The 24,789-nt window shown below is 42.3% G+C and overlaps 1 protein-coding gene across 10 annotated transcripts in view; it reads left to right on the top strand.

Annotated features, from left to right (window-relative positions):
• PLCH1 (phospholipase C eta 1) overlaps window positions 1-24,789 on the top strand; it is a 140,428-nt gene that overhangs the window by 108,069 nt on the left and 7,570 nt on the right. For 7 of the 10 annotated variants that reach the window (XM_081910686.1, XM_081910677.1, XM_081910685.1 and 4 more), the window contains 10 exons: window positions 1,381-1,542; window positions 5,683-5,751; window positions 8,720-8,814; window positions 9,426-9,526; window positions 13,028-13,207; window positions 14,075-14,182; window positions 16,318-16,442; window positions 17,907-17,991; window positions 20,620-20,766; window positions 21,392-21,471. In XM_081910686.1, the coding sequence (XP_081766812.1) occupies window positions 1,381-1,542; window positions 5,683-5,751; window positions 8,720-8,814; window positions 9,426-9,526; window positions 13,028-13,207; window positions 14,075-14,182; window positions 16,318-16,442; window positions 17,907-17,991; window positions 20,620-20,766; window positions 21,392-21,471 (1,152 nt within the window). The remainder of the gene's footprint in view (window positions 1-1,380; window positions 1,543-5,682; window positions 5,752-8,719; window positions 8,815-9,425; window positions 9,527-13,027; window positions 13,208-14,074; window positions 14,183-16,317; window positions 16,443-17,906; window positions 17,992-20,619; window positions 20,767-21,391; window positions 21,472-24,789) is intronic. The other 3 variants (XM_081910679.1, XM_081910682.1, XM_081910678.1) reach the window with 1 other exon arrangement.

Raw genomic sequence — 24,789 nt, forward strand, 5'->3', positions numbered from 1 at the left:
CGGGCTACTGAATATTTCAGGCTAACATTATGGATAGCATCACATTTCCATTTCTTCACTCTTGCACTCTGTGAATCTGCTGTAGAGGCTCCCCTAACCCTCTGGAGCTGACCGTGAGTTGCACGTAACAGCACTCTGTTAATTTCATTCGTCTACTTAAACACCTGCATATTCATTGTAACAATTTAGTTGAGCCCTACCCTTCCCAGTGGGAAATGGTCTCAGTGTGTCATTGGCAACCAAGGAGAGGCCTTGCAGATCACCTCTTGTGTTTCCCTGCTCTACGCATATGTCCATGAAGCCATCACATGACTACTTCCCCATAAGTAGCCCTCTAAACCACATTGGCTCTAGGTATATCTTAAGTATTTCTGAGGGATGCTCATGTTCATCAGTTTATTTCCAGGTAGTTTTGGTTGTGTTGTTCTAAAAAAAGAGCTCCTCTGTTTTGTCTCTGTGGTTGGTTTTCTCCACCCCACTCCCAATTTATGTATCTCATTAAAAAATGTTATCTAGGTGACACAGTAAAATAGATAGAATTAAAAGCAACAGTGCAAACCCTTGTTGAAGCTGAGCCAGCAATACATAAAATCCATCCATAAAATCCTATATAGACAGACACGAATTCACATTCCAGCAACCAGTCCTACAGTAGCCAGTAGCTGGGTCTGTAGTCTAAAATTTATGGAGAGGCCTAGGTTAGTGAAGGGACGCAGGTGGCGCTGTGGTCTAAACCACGGAGCCTAGGGCTTGCTTATCAGAAGGTCAGCGGTTCAAATCTCCACGATGAAGTGAGCTCCCGTTGCTCGGTCCCAGCTCCACTAGCAGTTCGAAAGCACGTCAAAGTGCAAGTAGATAAATAGGTACCGCTGTGGCAGGAAGGTAAACGGCGTTTCCATGTGCTGCTCTGGTTCGCCAGAAGTGGTTTAGTCATGCTGGCCACATGACCCGGAAGCTGTCTGTGGACAAACGCCAGCTCCCTCGGCCAGTAAAGCGAGATGAGCTCCACAACTCCAGAGTCGTCCGCGACTGGACGTAATGGTCAGGGGTACCTTTACCTTTAGGTTAGTGAAGGCTAACAGCCCATTGAGTGAGGCAGTCCCCAAATTTGTAAGGGAAATGCTGAGAGAGGATTGACTCTTTAGGGAAAGTGACACTGGTTTTTATTGCCACCCCAGGAGTTCTAACAGGCAGAATATTAGAATGAAAACCCACCTTGAAGAGATTTTAGTTTCCTTTTTTATCCAAATTCACTACTACTGCAAAGAACCTGTAGGGAGAATCAGTTTACTTGGAAACAACTACCCTGCTCTGTTTGCTTAAGAAAAGAAAAAAAAAATCCATTGAGCATTTTGCATTGGCCTGACTGATCTATTTCAGAGTAATGGCACCACTGAGCACCAGATGGAATCTTTTATAAGGAAGAAACTTGAATCCTTGCTAAAAGAGTCTCAGATCAGGGACAAAGAAGACCCCGACAGCTTCACGGTGAGAGCACTCTTAAAAGCAACACACGAAGGTTTGAACGTAAACTTCAAACAGGTAAGATTTCTCTTTCTTCCCCTCCCCCTTTCTACTGAGTTCTTCTAGCATTGTTGAGATGAGGTTAGCATTCATTGCAGGTTTGCCGTGAGAAAGAAATAGTCATGCTTCATTTTATATAAGAAATGTCTCTCAGTGAGATTTGCAAAATGCATTGTACAGGAGCTGCTTTTAAAAAGAAGTTACTTTCCCACCTCCAAAGCCCAAATAAAATAAGGAAGCTGCAAACCTTTGTATTTATGTATGTATTTGCAAATAAAGATTTACAGTGGATGTTCTGGGTGAGAATGATAGTTCTACTTTTGGTTCTTTTCTGGAAAATACGACTTGCAGAAAATTCATCTGAATCACCTACAATGTGACCTACCAGGATGTTTAGGAAAAACAGTAGAAGTGTTTCCCTTTAGGAAGGTATTCAATGTGACTCATGGCTAATGGTATTGTGTGGAGTGACTTGCAGTTGTGCCAAACCATGGCTGTGCCAAACCATGATTGGTTTGAAGCAGATTTGCAAACCATTGTCTGCACTAATTTGCCATATCTGAATTAGGAAACCATAGTTAATGGCTGTTGATTTGCCTCAGAAATCTGCCTTGCCATAGAATCCTGCCAGATGGGCGGGGTATAAATAATAAGTTGTTGTTGTTGTTATAGTGCTGACAGGACTTTAAGTGTCTCTCAACACTGGTTCACTAAGCCTGCTTGAAAACATCCACAGCTTCACTTTCCAGGCTGCACACAATCCACCACACAGTGACTTGTATCCTGCACAATGGAATAACATTAAAATATGCTGACAAAAGACATAATAATGACAAGATTGAATCTTATCTGCCCCACAGCGCCACTCTCCCTGCCCTATCATACAGCTTGGGACTTAAGTTATTGAGAGATTGCCTGATCCCTTGTATTCCCAGTTGGTTCCAAAGAGATCAGAAACTTGATCTGTCTTGGAGCAGAGCTTTCAGTGTGGCTGCCCCTGTTCTGTGGAAGACCCCTGTCAGAATATGACAGGTGCCCACAATCTACATTTTTTGAAACATCTGAAGACATCTTTTGTTCTGACAAGCTTGACCTAGGTGGATTATAGGTCTCTGCCATTGGTGTTTACTCTTACCATTTTTTAATTTATTTGCTGTTATTTTCTGTGATGTTTTTTAGCTGTTTCTATTGTATTGTGTAGATCGCCTTGAGACATATATGTGGAAGGTGATTAACTAATTAATAGTATCGCCATCTTAGACTGTATAATCATCCGTCATGGGAATGGTACTGTGCGACTCCCCCTCCCCCCATAAAATTGTCTCAAGAAGCAGGTCAAGAAGCATTTTATCACGAACCTAAATAAATATAGCATTAAAAAAAGCAATGAAAGGCAGAAGATGTACTAAAAGAGATTGGGAGACCATTTGGGAAATCATTCACAACCTATAGTTAGTCTTTTCGAAGCAACTTTGAAAATGTGTGCTAAATATTTGATTCTTATTCCTTTAAAAGTTCTAAAAGGTGTCCTGCAGGGTCATGTTAAAAATATTTTTTTTCTGTTGGAGGCATAGACCTTTAAGGGACATACAAAGGGGAATATTTCCTTTGACTGTCAAAAAGTCCATATGTCTTCTCTTCTCTGGTGCCAGCAGCTAACACTCCTTTCTTAGCCCTAAGCGTTCGGCTCAAAGATTCTCGTCAGCGACTTTTAAATAAAGAAATATATAGTTGGACACCAAGTGCCAGCTTTCCCCTCTGTTCCTTCCATGCCCGCTCACATGGAGAGGTTTAAATCTTTTCAGCAACTGAGGCCCTATCTGCACTTTACATTTAAAGCAGTATCAAGCCACTTTAATGGTCATGGCTTCCTGGGAACTGTTGTTTGTTAAAGACGATGAGAGTTCTTGGGAGATCCCTAGTCTCCTCACAGAGCTACAATTTCCAGAGTGATTTAACAATCCTTCCCTCTGTGCAGGGAACTCTTTATCCCCACAACATCCTTGTGAGGTTGGATTAGTCTGAGAGGCGGTGGGTGGCCCAAGGTCAGTGTGGTCTAGTGGTTAAGAGCCAGTGTGGTGTAGTGGTTAAGAGCGGTGGACTCGTAATCTGGTGAACCGGGTTTGCGTCTCCGCTCCTCCACCTGCAGCTGCTGGGTGACCTTGGGCCAGTCACACTTCTCTGAAATCTCTCAGCCCCACTCACCTCACAGAGTGTTTGTTGTGGGGAAGGAAGGGAAAGGAGAATGTGAGCCACTTTGAGACTCCTTCGGGTAGTGATAAAGCAGGATATCAAATCCAAACTCCTCCTCCACTCAGCTCCATGGCTGAATGCGAATTTGCAATTTGTACCCTTCTCTACCCTTTTCTGTCACATAAATTGCTATACCACACTGGCTTTTCTTATTTCTTTTCATTATTGCAGCAGCGACATTATTATTATTATTATTATTATTATTATTAATCAGAGAGCAAAACAATCCAATCAAACCAGTTAGTGAAAACAAGCAGCCAAATCAGTGGGCAAAGACCTTTGCCATTTGGCAGAAGACCACTACATGGAGCCCAGCAAGCCTAGGTCAAACTAGGGATTGTGGGAATGTTGTGGATAGCAGGAGATGATATATTGATTAAATACTATCCTTCCTCACTCACACTAGTGAGCTAGTAGCAGAGCACATTCCCTTATACATTGCAGGAAGCTAGTTGATGGATTCATGAGAATCATTTCAGTTAAGCAATCCAGCCTCGCTTGTCCAGAGTGGATTGTTCCTGGTAAATCCCCATTAGTCCTCTCTTAAAAACAATAATGACACAACAGTCTTCTTTTAAAGGTAACAATAAGGTTTACTTACATTCAGTTCACAGTATGGTCCTGAAGGCAGACTTTATCTTGTAGTTACAGTTACAGAGAAAAGTGTGGGTTCATCCTTTGCGAGGGATGAGCCCATGTGCTGCTGGCCGAGAGCCAGCAGACAGCAAAAGGCAAAATGGAGAGAAGGGATCAAGAGAGAGAGATGGCTGTGTGACTGACCCTTTTGAAGGGTCTGCCAGGGTCACGCCCATCTACCTGGTCACACCCAGGGGAGGATGCTCCAGACCAGGTGTGACAGGAGGTCCTCCTGGCTGGAGCAACATTCCCCTGTGTGTCCACTCTGGGCAAACAGGACATGTTGTATTTGAATGCTTCCGTGATGTTACATCCCACAGGGATGAGTAATGTCCCCGGAAGAGGAAACTGAAAGTGATGCTTAATGTTAAATAGGCATCATTTGCTAGTGCATATGAAGAGGAAGGGGTGGAAGAGCTGTGAGTGAACTATGCTCTCCTCCCTGCATGTGCTGAAGAAATACCTCGGGCTGTATCCTGCATCCTGAACTGGAAATAAATATTTGGAAAAGTAGGTTTGAGTTTGTCGAGCTTGACTAGCCAAAAAAAGAAAAGAAAGGAGAAACCATTACTTGTTCTTCACAAAAAAAAAGCTAATGGAAAATACATTTCTGCCACAGGCTGCGCATTTATGTAACTGGAAGGATTTGTGCTGTGAATAGTTGAGGCGATGTATTTCAGTGCCTCTTTTCAGCTCTTCAAAGAGATAAAGGGATGTGATGTTCTGACAGTAACACTGGGTCCTGCCACAGATCATCAAACTGATGACCCAGGGGAACTCTCTTACAGCAAACCTCAGGTGGCCTAGCAAACATCACTTCTGTCTCTGTGTCTTTGGGTTGTGTGCATGGTTTTTTTTTATTATTCCCTGTTTATCTACAGGTTTCGGAAGTGTGAGGTTTGATATGTTTGTTCACTTGGATCACACTTTTCATTTTTGATTCCTCTTAAGTCGACTCTTCTTTTTCCTCTCTTTATCTGGGCACCAGATATCCACTTCATTTGCATTCCTGCGGCCCCTTCAAAGAACTTAATTATTGGGAGTACAGACACAAGCTAAATATTATAGTCTTTGCTGAAATATATAATATTTAGCTTATACTCTGTGATGAGAGTACTGGTCCGAAACATGAGGGGAGCCTCAGTTTGGGGAAGGCTGATTTTCACATATAGTCCTGTTCTTCTGGGAGCAAATACAATAGATGTGTTTACTATATAAAAAAACCCATTTCATTGATCATTGGGTTATTTGCTTATTTTGCTTCCATAGAACTCGGATGTAAAAGATACTGGCAAGAAATCCCACAGTAGACTAATGAGCAATTTTGGTAAACATAAGGTAAGCAGAGCTAAAATTCCACCTACGTTTTGCATGGTTATAATAATTATTCTATTTCTAGAGCAGCTTCTGTGTATGTGTTGCTTTACATAGAACAGGTATGACAAGTCCCAACCTCCAAGGGGCTTGCAATCTGAAACAGTTGTGGGGAAACAGCAGGAGAAGCTGGGGGAAATGGAGGCACTGGTCGGCAAGAATAGGCAGTTTTTATTTTTATATTTATGTCCCACGTATCCTCCGAGGAGCTCTTCCCCTTTTGACCTCACAACAACCCTGTGAGGTAGGTTAAGCTGAGGGAATGTGACTGGTCCAAGGTCAGCCATGATATAATTGGAGCCCTCGCATGGCACAGAATCAAGAAAAGAGCCCTGATGGATCAACCTAAACATCTAGTCCAGCGTTCTGTTTCCACAGTAGCCAACCAGGCAGCTTATACAAAGGCTGCAAGCAAGACATACGTGCAGGATCCCTGTCCCACTCCTGACTCCCAGCTTTGTTTCACCAGTTCTTTCTGCAGATGGTAAGGGCAGTGTAAAACATAATTTATTTCTTTAAACTTTAGCTGGCAGCACATACTTTTACACACACACACACACACACAGACACACACACAGACACACACACAAGCTCTCCTATATGTAACGTTCTTTGGCTTTCAAGAAACTGAAAAAGGACAATTAATGAGCTGTTATTCATTCAATTTTCAGATGCGTTCCCACAACTTCCAGCTTATATTTGCTAATGGGGACTATTGACAATTGACATTCCCAGCACACTGATAAGGGAACAAATGTTGTACAGTAGAATGCTTGTGAGAGAAACCAGTCTCTGGAGAACTTACAATTACTCACTACTTTGAAGACCGCAAAATATTTCAATAATGCAACGATTTCAGCTAATTAGCCTAATTAGGCTTGCCCTGATTTTTTTCATGTCTGCATGAAAAACAGAATGAATATTCTCCTTAATGACCATTGTGGAAATTGATTGACTTTGTGCACTTCTGGCAATAAGAGATATTTAGGGATGCTGTACTGGAAGCGTTCTCCCTTTGAATTACAAAATTTAAAAGTCTGCAGATGTGAATGAATTTCACAAAAATTCATTTAGCTCATAAGTATTTCTTTAATTGTACCCCTATATGTGGGAGGGTTTTGATATATTCCCTTTCAGATGTTGGCATTGCATTTTGTCCTTCACCAAAGTCCCATACTTTTTCTCTGACCTTCCCATGCCATTCATTCAATAAATCCTTGAAATACTGACATTTCAGGGTCGACAGAGAAATAGACACATGGGGAGAAAAATGCCTGGGTTGTTTCCTTCTTCCTTCCTTCCTTCCTTCCTTCCTTCCTTCCTTCCTTCCTTCCTTCAAAATACATTGCTGTCTGCGAAAGTAGGTATAAAATGATTGTGACAATGGGTCTCAGCACTCTGTGTAACTCTCCCACCCTTCCCCCATAAAAAATCTTAAATTATACAAGTTTGAGGACTTTATAGCAACCTAGTTCTCTGTAAACTGGCTGCTCTTTTGCAAGCAGTTTACGATCGCTGTTACAACTGAAGTTTTGTTCAGTTCTCTCACCTTTTGGTATGTGCCTAGCAGGTAGTAAGATGGTTTGCCATCAAATTCAGCGGGAGAGCTCATTCTTTCTCAATTAAATTAATTATTTCCCAGTCAAATCAACAGGACTAACTGTGGTGTTCGTATGGAGCTCCCGGTCATCTCATGGACTATTGACCCGTACACCACTAATCCGCTGCCACCAACCAGGTCCTCCCTGGTCAAATCACTTCAGTCTCAATCAGCTTCTCAATTAATAAAGAAGAGTGTATTTTATTTCAGACACAAACAAAACTTTTACTGCATTCCAAACGTTGTTACTCTTTACTTTCTTAGTCTTATTTTCCTCTCTCTACCTCTTCTACCTCCCCACACTCGAGAACCCACTGGCCTAACTCTCTCTCTTTTACCAACTGCCTTTCCCAACCAGCCAACCCACGAAATCCAACCAACTACCCACCAACAACTCCCAACGACCTCCTCTCAGAACTGGTTTTATAGTCCCACTGACTCCACCCCCCTGGGTCCTGTCTGTGCAACCTATTTAACTATTTCCCCTCCAGCACTCTCTCATATATGGTAACGTCACTCTTAACAGCTATTAATCTTGGCTGGAGCAAAACCTTTGTAAATCGAACATAACTCTTGGCAATAAGTGCTTAGGGCAGTAGCTCAGTGACAAGGGTGCATGAATTTGCATGCCAAATGTTCCAGGTTCAATCCCTGATCCTTCCATTTAAAATGTTTAAGGGAGTAAAGAGTGAGGGAAATCTCCTTTTGGGACCCTGGGAAGCTCCTGTTAGCCTGAGGCTGCATTCACACGGCAGCTTATTCTATTTTCACATCATTTCCCCAACTCTTCATTTCTGCGTTCTGTTTGAGCTTTCACACAACATAAAAACCACACCCAGAAATATAGTGGAATTTAGCAAAAGCTGAGTACAGTGGCACCTCAGGTTAAGAACTTAATTCGTTCCGGAGGTCTGTTCTTAACCTGAAGCACCACTTTAGCTAATGGGGCCTCCTGCTGCCGGAGTACGATTTCTGTTCTCATCCTGAAGCAAAGTTCTTAACCTGAGGTAATATTTCTGGGTCTGTAACCTGAACCACTGTACTTGTTTCTGGCGCGCGGGGGGGGGGGGGGGAAACTTGTTTGCAAATAACACAGAAAAATGAGCACTAAGCTTGTTCTGTATTCCACTATATTTCTGTAAGTGGCTTTTACACCATGCGAAATCTCAGTCAGAACACAGAAATTAACAGTTAGGTAAACATTGTGAAAATGGGGAGGTAAAAATGGGGGGAGGGGGCTGCGAATGCAGCCTGAGCAGACCACACTGGAAATGAACAGTAACTTTTTATAGTTCACCACACAGTTAAATCAGATATCGTTTTCTCAATTAGAAGGCTGCAAAACCAAGGCCCAAATCTCATAGCACATCTGATGATGAGGATTCTCAACAAAATTGTTCTGGGAAGGAACCTGGACAGCTATACAGGTTAGTAATTGTCACTTATCCCCAGCTGTTTTACTGCCAAATCAAACAATCTGCAAATGTACATTTTCCCCAGAATGTAACCGGCACTAGCTTTTTAGAATGAATAAAGCAATACTGGGTGTTTGTGTGTGAGGACATATTCAGTTTTTAGATGAAAACAGGCAGAACCAAAAATACTGCCTGTCTAAACTCATTATGCTACTGAATGTAATAAACAAAGCATATATTTGCTGTAGATCCAAAACTCCCTCTTCCTATTGTCCTGCACATCTTGCCTTCATTTAATAAGATAACTTATTTGTATCCAGAACCTGTTGCTTCTGTTGGAGAGATGTATCTGGAAGGCATATCTGTATGAAGGATGGGTTGTGGGGCAGAGAGGCAGAGGCAGGGTTAAAAAAATGAATTAGAGTTTTGGAAAAGGCTTCACCTCTTGGCCAGCCTATTTCTTTCCTCTGTTTGGTTGTCTTTTATTTTGTAGCATGCCTTCTAGTCAAGTAATAACTGTTGTTGTTTGAGAAAAGGCATTGGATTCGTCTGGGCTTAGTAGTAGGATAGAGAGAGAAGCTGACAAATCTAGCCACTTAGAAAAAAAATCTCTCTCTTTTCAGCAGGTTGGGTCGGCGGAGAAAAACGATGAAGCTGTGTCGTGATCTTTCTGATTTAGTGGTGTACACCAATTCGGTAGCAGCTCAAGACATAGTTGATGATGGTAAGGCTGTGGGTAAATACTGGGGCACAACCTTTTCCTGCTGTCAAATATATTACTGTATTTGCTCCTGTATAAGAAAGTAGCAGGGGGTGCCCAGCGCTGCCTAGTAATTCAAAGAAACAAGCAAAGATTTTTAAATGGATAGAGTAATTTATGAGTTTGGGGATGTGCGGACAATGTGTTCCAAAAAATTGGCGAAAACTACCTCCTCCCCCTAGCGAAACCTTTTTCCTATCTGCCACGCAAAATTAGGCAGAATTACACCCAAGTCACATTTGGGCCTGCCATCTTGATTCAAAATGGTGCCTGGTGTCCAAATGTAGACGAAGACCACTGCCCCCACCTCAGGAACCCTTGTGCTGAATATGGCAGCAATATCTCAAGACGTCTAAACCTATAAAGGACAGATAGACAAGCAAGCAGGCAAACTACTTCCCCAAATATATAGTAGATGAGCATGTGGGAATTTCTCCTGTGTAAGTTGAGGTGAATATGAGTCACTTGATATTGCCACTATGCTGTTGCACAAGTCTTGTTGATTTGTGATCCTTCTGTAGACTTTGAGGTTATAACAATGGGATCTTAGTGGGGGAGTGGTGTGGGTTTAGGTGCTTTGTGCATTGCAATCGCACACTTCTTATTTTTGAGCTTAAAAGTGATGCTCAAGTGACATCCCAAACTGTCAGGCGCTGGTGGCGGTTGCTTGTGAGTAACCAGGCAAGACTCTGACCTGTCTTTTACAGGTTTTTTTGGTGCAAACTATTTACAGTGCCGAACCACAAAGTTCATGTCCGTCTTAGTCACTTGCAGATTCCGGGAATGGCCCCTTCCGGTCCCCCCCCCCAACATAAGAACTTAGACACCCTGAATCTCCACTTCCCCTCTTTACGTTTCACCCCTCTGCGTAATCTAGGCAATGGGAGCGGCATGTGTGCCTCCTGGCCAGCCGGGCTAGGTGAGGCCCTTGGGCTCTCAGCAGCATCTTTGAGCCCTCCCTTTGCTTGGCTGCCCCCTTCCCTCTCTTCTCCACTGGAGGCATGGCTTTCCCCACTGCTGGAGAAGGAGCTGCTCTTCAGAAGCATGGGAGGTTCTCCCTCCCCTGTTCCGATGGCAGTCCCCTGACACAAACATACACCTGGTTTGTGCAAAAACCCATCCCGCTTTGGTAGTATGAGTTTCTCAGTCCCATCCTTCCTTTCCAGCTTGGCTCCTGCCTCTTCTGCCACTTCCTGTTTTATGGGCTTATCCCACCTGCTTGCAATGGCTTCCCTCTTCCTCCACTGGAAGTTGGCACAGCTGCATTACAAAACAGGATTGCTTTTCTCACCTTCCTCAGAATCGAAAGCTGTGACAAGTGATGTCGCCTTCAACATGTAAAAGTGACATGTTCTTCCCACCGCAAGCAGCCTTCACCGTGTGACAAGTGACAAGTTTCTGCTTGGGGATAGACTTTAATTAAGAGGACCTGTCCCTTTATAAGCATTATTTGTGGGGGAAGAAGAGGTTTTAAGCTCCAGGGGTAGTTTTTGCGCTCAGTGTGCTTTTTGTTACGCAGAGAGACACCTTTCTTGATTCAAGCACATTTCAGCCAAGGTTGGCATGTCAAATGCAGATTGGGGTGAAATCATTGCCTATTCCTGACGAGCATCTTCAGAGAGGTAGTCAAAATCCAGCTGGAAACATGCTGACAGCTCTTTCATGAAACAATCCCATCTAGTGAAAATAGTTGGGAGTTTTCTGAATTACACAGCGGGAATTTCTCTAATCAGGGCTATGTGTCTCCTGCATTTTTTTAAAAAAAGTTTGGTACAAGCAAAACAGAAACATCAAATCTGAGAGTGGATAAATAATTTGGTATCCTTTCCCTCCCCTACAAAAAAAAAATGGGAAGTGAGCCAATCCTAGAAAAACATGATTGCAGTGAGAGAGTTAAACCCATGCTTAGTTCTTTTTTAGCTGAAATTATAGCCCATATTCCTAGTCCTTAGGATTGCAAAATTAGTCTTCAAGTTGAGTTTGTATCACCTGGTAAACCTCAGAAGTGTGAGGAGGGACCAAGGTCTGAGACTCAGTATTCTGGCCCCTTCCCTGCCACTTCAGCAAATATTACAAATGTGTTTAATTTTATAATTATTTCAACAGGCCATGAAATTGACTGGGGTTTTTTTCTGTTTGCAAAATGACTGGGGTTTTTTCTGTTGCAAAACTTGTTATCTTGATTCAAAATTATGAACATATCTTTTTTGTTAGAAGTGCAGGTTTCATGCAGCTTTGATACTGAGACCGATTTCTTCCAGAAATGCCTTGAGAGATTTGGTCCTGTCCTTTTCTGGATTCTCCATGCGTGCTTAATATATATTCGACTCAGGAAAGCCTGTTTGAATGCAGTGCTTTGCAAAGAATGGCACTTGTGGTCCTCTCCCCCCCCCTCAATATGTTCATCATCTGAATATTAGACATTCTCCATTTAGATAAATAGCTTTGTATTTGAACATCTTGGAGGAACTAGTCATGACACTGAACATGTGTTCTGTTTGATAATGCAATTGTAGATATGGTTCGAAAATGCCAACTTGAATGGTTACGTATATGAAACTAAACTTATTTCAGTGCCCATTATATTTGGTGAGTGAGGCTATAGCAAACAGCCACCTTGAAACAAAAGGGGGAGTATTTGATTATGTTGCCTTGGTAAATGGCAGCTGTGTTGTCTTCCCATACCCATAGACCATAGCTGTCAACTTTCCCCTTTTCCAGTGAGGAATCCTATTCAGAATAAGGGAATTTCTCTTTAAAAAAGGGAAAAGTTGCCAGTTATGCCATAGACTTCATTTGCCCTTACTGAAAGCATAACATATCATGGCACCATTACATTTGCAGCATGACCCTGACTGTCTGAGATGACTTCTTTTTTTCTTTTTTAATTAGTTATTAATTACAAAAATAAATAAATAGCTATTTGTTACAAATGAATGCTTTCCACTTGCAGAGCTTTAAATAGTCAAGTCAAATATGCTGCCATTTGCCAAGTCAAGAAAGTGTGTTTTTGGCTGGTCTCTCACTCAGAATTTAAAGTCAAGAAAGGTGAAGGTGTCAGTCCTTCTCCTGTTTCTGAAATTGAGTTTTCACCTTCAGTGTCAGGAAAATATTTCTCAATGAGGCCCAGGGCAGCTCGGTAGACAAAGGTGTTCTCGTGAGTCTGGAGGGCTTTGATTTCCTCCAGGCCCCCGAGCTGTTTCACCAAAAGAAAGTGTTTCAAGTAAAAAGTGGCCCTGAAGCAACAGATCAGAGGAAATAACAGCTGTTTAAAAATGCACATTTAGAGGGGAAGGGAGGCTTTGAGCATAACTCCTCAAAATCACATTTATTTCCAAATTGCCCTCAGGCAAACGTTGGACGCAACACGTGTGTGTGTGTATTTGTGTGTGTATACACAACACATTTCGTGTCATACTTGACCATATCTTCTTTTCCTTGGTTATTTTCCTTTTCAACATGTAGGGTCTGTGGGGAATGTGTTATCCTTCAGCGAGTCGAGAGCACACCAGGTGGTGCAACAGAAGGCAGAGCAGTTTATGCTATATAACCAGAAGCAGCTCACCAGAATCTACCCATCTGCATATCGGATTGACTCCAGCAACTTCAACCCTTTGGCGTATTGGAACGTGGGCTGCCAGCTAGGTGAGTGCTGCAGTGTACACGTGCGAGGAATATGCACACAATACCCAGGTGCCCATTGATCTCCTTTCACCCCATTTTTTCAGATGTCCCTATCCCAGCTGCCTGCTGGATGGGGAGGAAGATAAGGGAGGGCAGGAGGGGAAGGGAGAAGAGTGTCAGAAAGCTACGAAATGATATTCGCTGTTGCTTAAAACCCCATTTTTAGGAAATTACACCATACTGATGTTCTACCAAACTGCAGTAAAGCATTTTTTAAAACTGGCAAGAGAGAAGGAGGGGGGGTGTCAGAAAAGAATTGGGATGTCAGAAGGAATAAGAGAGCTGTTGGAAAGAGAGAAAAGAGGTGTTGGATAGAAATAATGGTGGGGGTGGGTATGTCCACTTTTGGTTCAGATCTCACCAACTTTTGACTTTGACACTACATGCTACCAGCATGCAGCTCCTAACAGATTGCCCCAGAGGGAATGCAGCCTTCAAGAGAAATATATACTTTGTTCATTAAATCCCATTTATCTGTTTAAAATCAAAGGCAATTGCATTATGGGGGGAGGGGGAAAGGGTACAAAACTATTTTATGGGCAGGATCCAGGCTAACGTAGGCTGCAGTCTTAACCCCACTTGCCTGAGAGTAAGCCCCATTGAATTCAATAGGACTTAACCACTGAGTAGACATGGTTAAAATTGTAAGTTGAATCTCCTTGTTTCCTTTGAAATTAGCGAGCCAAGTTAGTCGTTAGGTCCCTTTGATTTCAGTAGGGATGAAGCACCACTAACTTAACTCTGGGTTTATCTCTATGAGCAGAAACCACACAAGGTTTTGTTAGATGTGAAGTTTATGAGTAACACAAGCTATTGCTAATTTCACAGTGGCGTTAAACTATCAGTCTGATGGGCGTGTGATGCAGTTGAACCAAGCCAAGTTCAGGATGAATGGCAACTGTGGATACGTCCTGAAACCCCAGCAGATGTGTAAAGGTAGTACTATTCAATGCATTTTAGTCCTGCAATGCTATTATACATGCATTATTTGTGACCAAGGATGGGAAGCGTGTGGCCTACCAGATATTGTTTTAGATAGATAGATATAGATAGATAGATGATAGATGATAGATAGATAGATAGATAGATAGATAGATAGATAGATAGATACACACACACACACTGTTTTTATTTATTTCATGGTACAGAAGATAAATTTTGAGAAAACAATTATTACAACAGTAAACAACAAGTAATTTGTCATGTGTTAAAGTTTCGTTTGATTACTCTAAGAGATCACACCACATTTCCCCATGAGTTCTGGGTGGATTCCAGCCACAGTCTGATCTATTTATGTATTCAATAAACATCAACATATGTTATAAAAAGGAATATGGATTGTGTTTGCCCTTTGCCGCTCTCACCTGACATGTTAGTTTCTCAGCCAATGCTATTGACCGTACTCTGTTACACCAAGAATCAATGTTCATTCAGCCCATTACCGGTTTTCCAACATCAGGCTATCTCCAAACGAGCAGGAGTTAATAGAAAGGCTAAGAGGTCATGTTTAGGATAATCATGAGCAGACAGGATCCTTTAGCTGCTAGCGCAGCGGACATTTCAATCAAGCTTATTTATTTGAAGACAGCATTCCAGAAGCATTTGATGATGTCACACCATCATCACCACTTATGGAAATATGTACCTTTTGACTGGGCATCCCCTGCAACAATTGGGATTGACTTCCTTAGATATCCAGGATAACCTCACTGGTGTATGATGCCACCTACGCAGACGTTTTAATGAGGCTTCCCTTATTTTTGCAGAAGCAGATTTCAACACAAAGCCATCCAGTTTTCATTTGGTATTTCCACATCTAGGTCTACTTCCCATGGCGTTCTGTGTACAATAGATTGCCATCTTCTAGTGTTACTAGAGCTTTATAAATTGAGGAAGCTATGCCTGTTAGACATTGTTGAACTACAACTCCCTTTATACTTGATCATTGAACATACTGGCTGGGAGATGTAGTCCGAAAACATCTTGAGAGCCGCAGGCTCACCATCTCTATTGTCAATAATCAGGCTGCAATATGTTCATTAATGGTAATAACGACAGTCCTTTGACAGTGATAAATTTCCAGGCAAAGCTGATAGAAATAAAAGAGCTGACTTGTTGAAGAGTGGGGAAGAAGTGCCTAAAATAAGCATAAAATTTACAGAATCCAATAACCAGAGGAGGATAAATGAACTAAATAATAGAATGGTGGCGGAACCATTGCATTAACTGATTAACACAGGTCTGATCTTTTATCCCACGGCCAGTGCCAGGTTTACGTATAAGCTAAACAAGCTATTGCTTAAGGCCCCAGTCTCTTGGGGGCCCCCAAAAAATTTAAAGGAAAAAAACAACTGGATGTACATTTCCAAAATATAAGATAAGAAACAAATAAAATAAAACCTACATACAGCAAGAGTGTTTTGTGTTGTGTAGGCTCCTATTTGTTATGTGCAAATGGCTTTAGATACCTATTAGGTCCATAAATTACCATATACAGTGGTACCTCGGGTTAAGAAGTTAATTCGTTCTGGAGGTCTGTTCTTAAGCTGAAACTGTTCTTAACCTGAAGCACAACTTTAGCTAATGGGGCCTCCTGCTGCCGCTGTACGATTTCTGTTGTCATCCTGAAGCAAAGTTCTTAACCCGAGGTAATATTTCTGGGTTAGCAGCGTCTATAACCTGAAGTGTATGTAACCTGAAGCGTATGTAACCCGAGGTACCACTGTGGCTTATATTCAACACCAAAAACAGTGACCATTTGTTGTTGACAAAGGACAGCTGGACATATAAAGGGTCCCATTACCTTCAGTATCTTAGGGCCTCATCAGACCTAAATCCAGCCCTGGCCACAGCCAATGAATTGTGTATGTGAACTACCTGCAGTCATCCAGATTGGCAGGCAAACACATCCCCCAAAGTAAAAGAAGAAGAAAATTCTGGGAGTGGGAATCATTCCATAGTTGAATTTGTATGTTACTTGTTGACTGCTTGCTTTTATTTAGACGTGTGTAAGACACGCATAACTCCTTATCTGAAGGACTGTACCATTCTGTACTCTTTGCACCCTCTAGGGACGTTCAATCCCTATTCTACAGATCCACTGCCTGCTTTCCCTAAGAAGCAACTTCTCCTCAAAATCATCAGTGGGCAGCAGCTACCGAAACCTCCGGACTCAGTGTTAGGAGACAGAGGAGAGGTAAACAATGTTGATGATAGCTTTTGTGGTTTTCCAGTCTCTGAGTATGGATGTTCACATTGCCTACAGCACTTCTTAAGGATATGTGTGGCGCACACCTGAATTTTATTCACCCGCAGCTGCTATCTTAGTGTGGGATAAACATCTTATTAATTTATCATTGTGCTAAAGGCTAAATTGCGAAATTCACCATGCATTTCTGTTTAGTGGTTTAAGGACATATTCCCTGAAAGTTTCTGGCTTGGGAGTTTGCAATAATTTGTATCTTTACGGTTTCATAATGTTCAAAATACAAAAGTGGGGGCTTATGAGCACAGGCATATCTCTTCTCTATAGAGTTGCTGCAGCTAGAGAAGGCACCTTGCTTTCATAGTCGTCTTTTCTGTTTACTCAACACTTGGCCTCATTACTGCATTTTCTGTTCACCTTTCATGACACATTGGATTGCACCCTGGAGGGACGGAAAGGTTCGTTAATAAAATTTGTCCTCTTGACAGCGTGGTGCAATGAAGCAGCTACTTAACTCTTTAATGTGAAGTACATGTTAGAAAATTGGTGGACTGCCCTCCCTGTTGGGGGGCATCTGTCTCCCTCATTAACATTCAGGAGGAGTTTAAAAACATTTCCGCTCACCCAGGCATTTGGTGGCTGAGAGAAACTGTTCCTGCAAACCTTGTTCAGCTGTGAGCCTATGTCTTCAGAGATGTGTTCAGGTGTTTTCAGTGTTTTTAGATGTTCCAAACATGTTTTTATTTTAGGTTTAATTGCACTGCTTTCTTGCTTGCTCTCCTTGGGAGGAAGGGCAAGATAGAAATTTGAAAAACAAACAAACATAAATAAACATTTTAAGCAACACGCTGATATATAGAACAGACAAGTGAAACAAATTTCCAGTAGTAAAAATAAGAGCTTGGATTATGGCTCTGCAAGATCTCAGGAAGAGAAGTCTATCCTAGGGTTTTTTTTACAGGTTATTTAAGGAACCTTTGACCCTTCAGATGCTATCTGGATCCAACTCCCATCTACCTCAGCCAGTCAAGGATGGTGTGAGTTGTAGTTCTAGCAACATCAGGAGGACCCCAAATGCTAGTGATGTTAAGAATGTTATCAAGCACAGAGCTGTGGGCCACAATATTCTCATTGTGAGGGAGTGTTAGACTTGAGCCCCAAATTGCCTGAAAACAGCCTATGCTTGTCTCCAGAATCCTAATGATCTCTCTCAGCCCCTTGCTATAAAAGAATTATCAAGACTGCAACAGATGAATCCACATTTTGGCTTCTGAACAAATTCAAACCTCAACTTTCGCTTTTAATTACTTGGTTGTGATCTAATATAATGGAAAATTGTAACCTAATATATTATGCTGGTAGGTCTATAAAATTGCTATCTTGCGGGCATGCTTTGGAAAGATGAAATAATTATTTGAAATATGTATTTTCTGTTTCCAAAAATGTCTCAAGCAGATAATCGATCCATTTGTTGAGGTGGAAATTATTGGGTTACCGGTTGACTGCTGCAAAGACCAGACCAGGGTGGTGGATGACAATGGTAAGAGGGTGCAAGCTGTATGTATGTTTGTTATATGCAAGCTGTAAGTGTTGTCAAGAGGGATTGATTGTAAAATTGCTCTGGAAAATGTAGCTCTGTGAGGAGAATGGAGGTCTCCTAAGAACTCTCAGCAACCTTAACAAACCACAGCTCTCAGAATTCTTTGGGTAAAGATATGACTGTTTAAAGCGATATCATATTGTTTTAAATGTATGTTATGAGTGTGGCCTTAATAATGTTCCTTCAGGTATTCAATTTCTCCTCTCCTGCCAATTTCAGTTCCCCATTTCTACTGGGCATATGCGATTAGCAATATTTTTATATCAACTCAGTATTTTTCCATTATTCAATACACTTGCCATTTTGCCTATATTCTTCTGCCCCTGGTATCAGTTCTTCTTTGCCGCCTATTTTGGCTAAGCCTCCATCTGCAAATTTACGGTTTGCACTTCTTTATTGTGAAATTTGGCTTGTTCTTTCTGCCAGCAACAATGAGCACTTTTGAAATCAGAATATCAAGCACAGTTTTCCAGAATGAGTTGGAGTTTTATATATATATCCCATGCTACCACTAATTAATAGTAAACAATTGAATGTGTTGCTTTGTGAAGATTCACCAGAGCCCTCCAAAAGGGACTGCCCAAAGGTTAAGTTATCGCTAAGCACAAGTTATTCGGACAGAATCTGATGTTCGTTTTAGCAGATATGATCACAGTATGAATGACAAGCTACAGTTGTTATAAAGAGTAGGCTCAAATTCTGTAGAGATTGAGAAGGTTAGAGAATGGGTTAAAAAAAATCCTTCTTATCGAGAGTTATGGAAGAGGGCAGGGCCAAGCAATTACTGAATTTCTGTCACAATGGACAGGAAGCGACAGCACTGAAAATTTGTGTTAGCTAACACAATACTCAGAAACAGCCATTCAGAAGAGCTAACAAAAATGTCATATTATTTGTTGAATGGCTATTGATTTCCTCATCACTGCCAGTGTCAGGGTAAGAAATAATTGCTTGTCCTCCTGCTCTATCAAGCTTTGGAGCTACCTTTTGGTAGATGGCCTTATTTTCACCCCTGAACTTTCAACTTTCTCTTTTCTGTTGGAATAGCAAGTTAAAGAGGTAACTTCTCCTTTTCTTGGTCATTGCATTTTATCAGGGAACATATTTAAAAAAAGTAGAGAAAGAAGCATGTCAGTGGATTTCTTGTTTGTTTGAGTTGAAGTCATCTATAGCATCAATACTGGGCACACCCCCAAAACAATATTCATTTTATAACACATCTAAACAACACAAACAGAAAAACAAACAATACAAACAAATTCTTGTCTTATCCTTATTTTTTCTAAACATTGTTAGGTGAGCTTCCCCAAGTCCCCCCTATCTGATTTTCATTTTACCTCATCTTTAGCAGTTTACAGATATCATAATTTCTAACCATTTTTTTATCACGCTTACTTTTACCATAAAAATCTTCACATTTTATCACTTACAAATACTATTTTAAAATACACTGTCTTCTACTTCTAACCCTACAGCCTATATCCACTTCCAAAGCTATTCTTAACATATTTTTTCAAATATTCTTTAAACTTCTTCCAATCTTCTTCCACCGTCTTTTCTCTCTGGTCTCGGAGTCTCCCAGTCAGTTCGGCAAGTTCCATATAGTCAATACTGGGCATCCTGTGGCTGGGCCAGCCTTAGGCATTATTTGACCCCAAGATTTGGTCCGCTCCCTGTCCCACTGTGGTTCCAGTCATGTCCCCTTTGTATTTGTATTTGTGGGTGAAAGGGGATGCAACTTTTCATTCCATGCAGACTGACACTGTGCACTTAACCTCTTTATGTTAGTTAGGTACCTACTGGAGTGTTTTTGAGCATTGTGGGAATGGACTAGTTGAACTTTCATCTTGGCTCCTATTGCTAGAATTGACCTGAGACCACAGGATTTTGCCCGAGCTCAGAAATGCTCCAAAATGTCCATGGGTTGTGCACACAAGCGCCACTCCTAATGTATGAGTGTGCATTGTCAAACCCACTCATATCAACAACCTTCTCATGTTGAGTGGGAAATGTCTGACATGTGACAAGGTCTCCTGTTCAGGCATAGCACCAGAGCAGTGTCTGGTGCTTCGTGATAATACTTGGTAGGTACTGACAGCAATTATGGGGTAACAGCATATTTCAAAAAATTGCATAGTGTAAAAGAGAACGCAATTCACAAGTAGTATAATTTGCGAATTGACCTTTAGTGCCTCACGTTGCATCTGTTTTTCTTGCCTCAATTTGGCCACGCACCAGTGTCATGCTTATAAACTTTAAAAAAGATGATGATGAATATACTGTAATGCACAAACTTTATTACAGTGTTCATGAGGCTTTAAGCCGGTAGGTGAAATTACCTCTATTTTTGAATGGAAGGCAGGATAACAGGAATTGCCAATTTCTGTATTCTTTGGGGATGCTGTATTTTTCAGGTAGTAGACTCAGAGCTGGAATAACCCAACACAAAGTAAGTTACTGCTTGGGCTTTCAGCATAGACTCATTCGGTGGTTTGTTAACAGGGCGAGTACTTAGATGACTTGTTTCTCTTCCTGCACTTGACTTCTTGAATTCTCTGTTCCTTACAGGGTTTAATCCTGTGTGGGAAGAAACTCTCACTTTCAACATCCACATGCCCGAGATAGCATTGGTTCGGTTTCTTGTCTGGGATCATGATCCAATCGGCCGAGACTTTGTTGGACAAAGGACTGTTGCCTTCAGCAGCCTTATGCCTGGTTAGTGCATCTGCTTACCTATCTTTGATAGGCTGGCAGTATGGGTGAAATTACAACATGTCTCAGCCTGTGCTGGTCCTGTAAGTTTGTGGGTTTGGAAGGGAGGGGGCTCTAGCTAGGTTTTTTTTCTGCTTATGAAGCTTGAGATGTGGGGTTTTGTTGGAAAGAAGGAAATGCATAGGCAAACAAGGAAAAACAGCAGTCTACATCAGAGTAGGAAGCCGAGTCAAGTCATTATGTGTGGCAGACTTTGTGACCAGGACTGAGTGGGGATTCTTTCAACTGATGTCTTTGATGGCCATTTCCCTAGTCCTTCTGTCCCTGGGCATTCAGGCTATGTTGCAGACGTTTGCGCCTCGACTGGAGTGCAATCTTTTTCTCTGGGATGTGGACATAGCCATTATTGCTTGTGCCTTTACAACCTTGAAAAGCACAGACTTCACATTTTCTGCCTAATGTCTCATGTGTACAAAGGTGGAGGTAGAATAAGCCCAAGCCTCATCATTGTCTTGTCTTATCCTCAGCCACCTAAAGCAGGCCTGTATATCCTATATTAACATGCATAGGTTGGTGTGGTAGCATCTTGACATACCAAATACTAATTGCTGGTTTCCACTTCCACCAGGCTACCGTCATGTTTATTTGGAGGGACTGACTGAAGCTTCTATATTTGTTCATGTAACAATCAATGAAATTTATGGAAAGGTAAGGGGGAGTTGTTGCCATTTTGCAGCCTACAGTGTGGTCTTCCGGATTTGTTGGTTTTATTCTCAGGACCCCAAGGGCCACCTTTCTCCATATGAACCAACCCAGACCCTGCAATCATCATCTGAGGCCCTTCTTCATGTGTCTCCTCCATGAGAGGTCCAGAGGGTGGCAACATGATAACAGGCTCCCTATTTGTGGAATGCTCTTCCCAGGGAAGTTGGCCTGGCACATTCATCACATATGTTTAGGCACCAGGTGGAAATGGTTCTCTATAACCAGGCCTTTGTCTGATTAGCATTCTATAAACCCTTTAAATATGCTTATGGGAGTGGTAGTTATCGGTTTGTTTTTGTTTCATTATGTATTTTGCATTCCCATTTCATATTTTTATGTTGTGAACAACCCTGTGATCTTCAGGTGAAGGGCAGTATACTAATTTAATAAATAATAATTTAAATAATTTAAAAAATCTTGTGTTGAGAAACATAACATATAATGAATGGTGATGAATCTGAGAAATAAAATATACCAGGCATGTCCAACTTTCAAGACACTGCGGTCTACTCCCACTATAAAAACCCTGGCAGTGATCTACCCATTGGATTGAATGATCACCAAGGACCCCTCCCCCGATCAACCAGTAGATCCACCTGTTGGACATCCCTGAAATATACCATGCCTATTCTCTAATGGAGCCCTCAGGGCAACTTCTAACATTATTCCACGCAGGTGGTAGAATAAGAGTAGCATATTAAAAGAATATGGCATAAAATTACAAAAGAAGCAGTAAACGGAACGTCAGGGTTTTTTTTATTATTAGAAAAGAAGTTACTCCTTTTTAATGTATGCGATCCTGTCTCTAATGTTTGCCATATCTTCCCACCCCCCACCTCCCAAAACATAAGAACAGTATTTCTGGATCAGGCTCAAAGTCCATCTGGTCCAATATCCTGTTTTGACCATCCATGAATGAGTTGCTTAGTTCACTACCGTGCTTCCAAAGTATACATTATTATTGAAAAGTCAGTGTCTGTAGCCCCTCTTCAGCTGTGGGGATCCATGGGCTTTAATATCTAAAGGGGCTTACCGTATTTTTCGCACTATAGGACACACTTTTTCCCCTCCAAAAATGAAGGGGAAATGTGTGTGCATCCTAGGGGGCGAATGCAGGCTTTCGCTGAAGCCTGGAGAGCGAGAGGGGTCGGTGCGCACCGACCCCTCTCACTCTCCAGGCTTCAGGAGAGCCCCACCGCCAGCCCCACAAGCTTGGGGGACAGCGGGGAGGCGGAACGCCGCCATCCCGCTGTCCCCCGACTTGGCTAGAAGGCTGGCGGGGGGAGAAGTCTGCTCCTCCCCGTCGCCAGCCCCGCAAACTCGGGAGACAGCGGGAGAGGCGCAGCGCGCCCTTCCCACTGTCCCCCGACTTGGCTAGAAGGCTGGTGGGGGGAGAAGCCTGCTCCTCCCCGTCGCCAGCCACGCAAACTCAGGGGACAGCGGGAGAGGCACAGCGCACCATCCCGCTGTCTCCCGACATGGTTTGGAGGCTGGCGGAGGGCTTCCTCCTCCCCCAGCCCTGCAAGCTCCCAGAGCGATGCCAAAGCTGGGAGCAACGCGCTCTACGTGGGGCTACCTTTGAAGGTGACCCGGAAACTGCAATTAATCCAGAATGCGGCAGCTAGACTGGTGACTGGGAGTGGCCGCCGGGACCACATAACACCGGTTCTGAGAGATCTGCACTGGCTCCTAGTACGTTTCCGAGCACGATTCAAAGTGTTGGTGCTGACCTTTAAAGCCCTAAACGGCCTCGGTCCTGTATACCTGAAGGAGCGTCTCCACCCCCATCGTTCAGCCCGGACACTGAGATTCAGTGCCGAGGGCCTTCTGGCGGTTCCGTCATTGCGAGAAGTGAGGCTACAGGGAACCAGACAGAGGGCCTTCTCGGTAGTGGCGCCCGCCCTGTGGAACGCCCTCCCATCAGATGTCAAAGAGATAAAGAATTACCTGACATTCAGAAAACATCTTAAGGCAGCCCTGTTCAGGGAAGTTTTTAATATGTAATGCTGTACTGTTTTTAACACTGATTGGGAGCCACCCAGAGTGGCTGGGGAAACTCAGCCAGATGGGCGGGGTATAAATAATAAATTATTATTATTATTATTAGCTGCACGCAGCTTCGGCATGGCTCTGGGTCCCGTTCTGGGGGAGGGGGAAGCTCGGGAAAAAAAATATTTTCCCCCCTTTATTCCCCCCCCCCAAATTTAGGTGCGTCCTATGGACCGGTGCGTCCTATAGTGCGAAAAATACGGTACCCAAAATTTGCTAGTTAGTCCTATCCCCTAGATACTGCTGTGTGTCATCGGTCTGAAGTCGGCCCATGCCTTGCCCCAACTGTAATTTTCCAGCTTCTCTAATAAATTAATTAATTTTCCTTATCTCTGGAGGGAGCCAGTTCAATGGTTTGCAAGACTGGGAAGTGACCCTCAGCAGGAATTCACTTTTTTTCTGAGAGAAGCGGGTTCTATGGCATTTGTTTCTCATCTAAGAGGGTTCTATGGCATTTGTTTCTCATCTAAGTAATGAATATAGTTATATATTGCAGCAGTCTTAATTGGGGTTTTGGTTTAGTTTTTAAAGGTAATTGATTTTCTTTTGAGGTTGAGTTTGGATGCATCTTAATTAAAAGCTGCTGCTATTCCATTTTGTTTCAGAAGATGGGAGATTTACAGACTTGCTCCAAGTTTTAAAATGGCAAAAAGTCATCTTCACCTTGGGTGGTTTTTTCTTTTTTTTTCATGTGGATGAATATTTTTTATAGCTGAGAGGCTGTAGCTCAGCTGGAGAACCAACGCTTTTCATACAGAAAGTCCCAGGTTCAACCCCTGCCATCTCTAGATTAGGCTGGGAAAGCCTGCAGAGTTGCTGCCAGTCTGTGCATGCCATTCTGAGCTAGGTGGACCAGTGGCAGGACTGAATATAAGGCAGCTTGCTACTAGCAATTCAAGAATCCTTATAAGATTGTGACACAATCAGAGAAATGCAATGTGGTGAATTAACAGAAAGGATTTTTAAAATGAGAAAAGGGAGTTTTTCTATCAATATTTTTCATATCAATTACTATATCAGTAAGTTGGGATTTGGGGGCTTGATTTTTTTCCTCCCAGTACTAGGCATCAGTCTGGTAAAACCCACCAGTGTCTATTATCTTCTTGCTTAAATGTTCCAGTGTTTCTTTTGCCAGAAGGCTGAATGCATATTTTATGCTCAGCTCATATATTTTAATGAAGGCCACACCATTAATAACTGGATGCAATTTAG

This window comes from Podarcis melisellensis, assembly GCF_964234715.1.
Source record: "Podarcis melisellensis genome assembly, chromosome: 5".
Classification (NCBI taxonomy): domain Eukaryota; kingdom Metazoa; phylum Chordata; class Lepidosauria; order Squamata; family Lacertidae; genus Podarcis; species Podarcis melisellensis.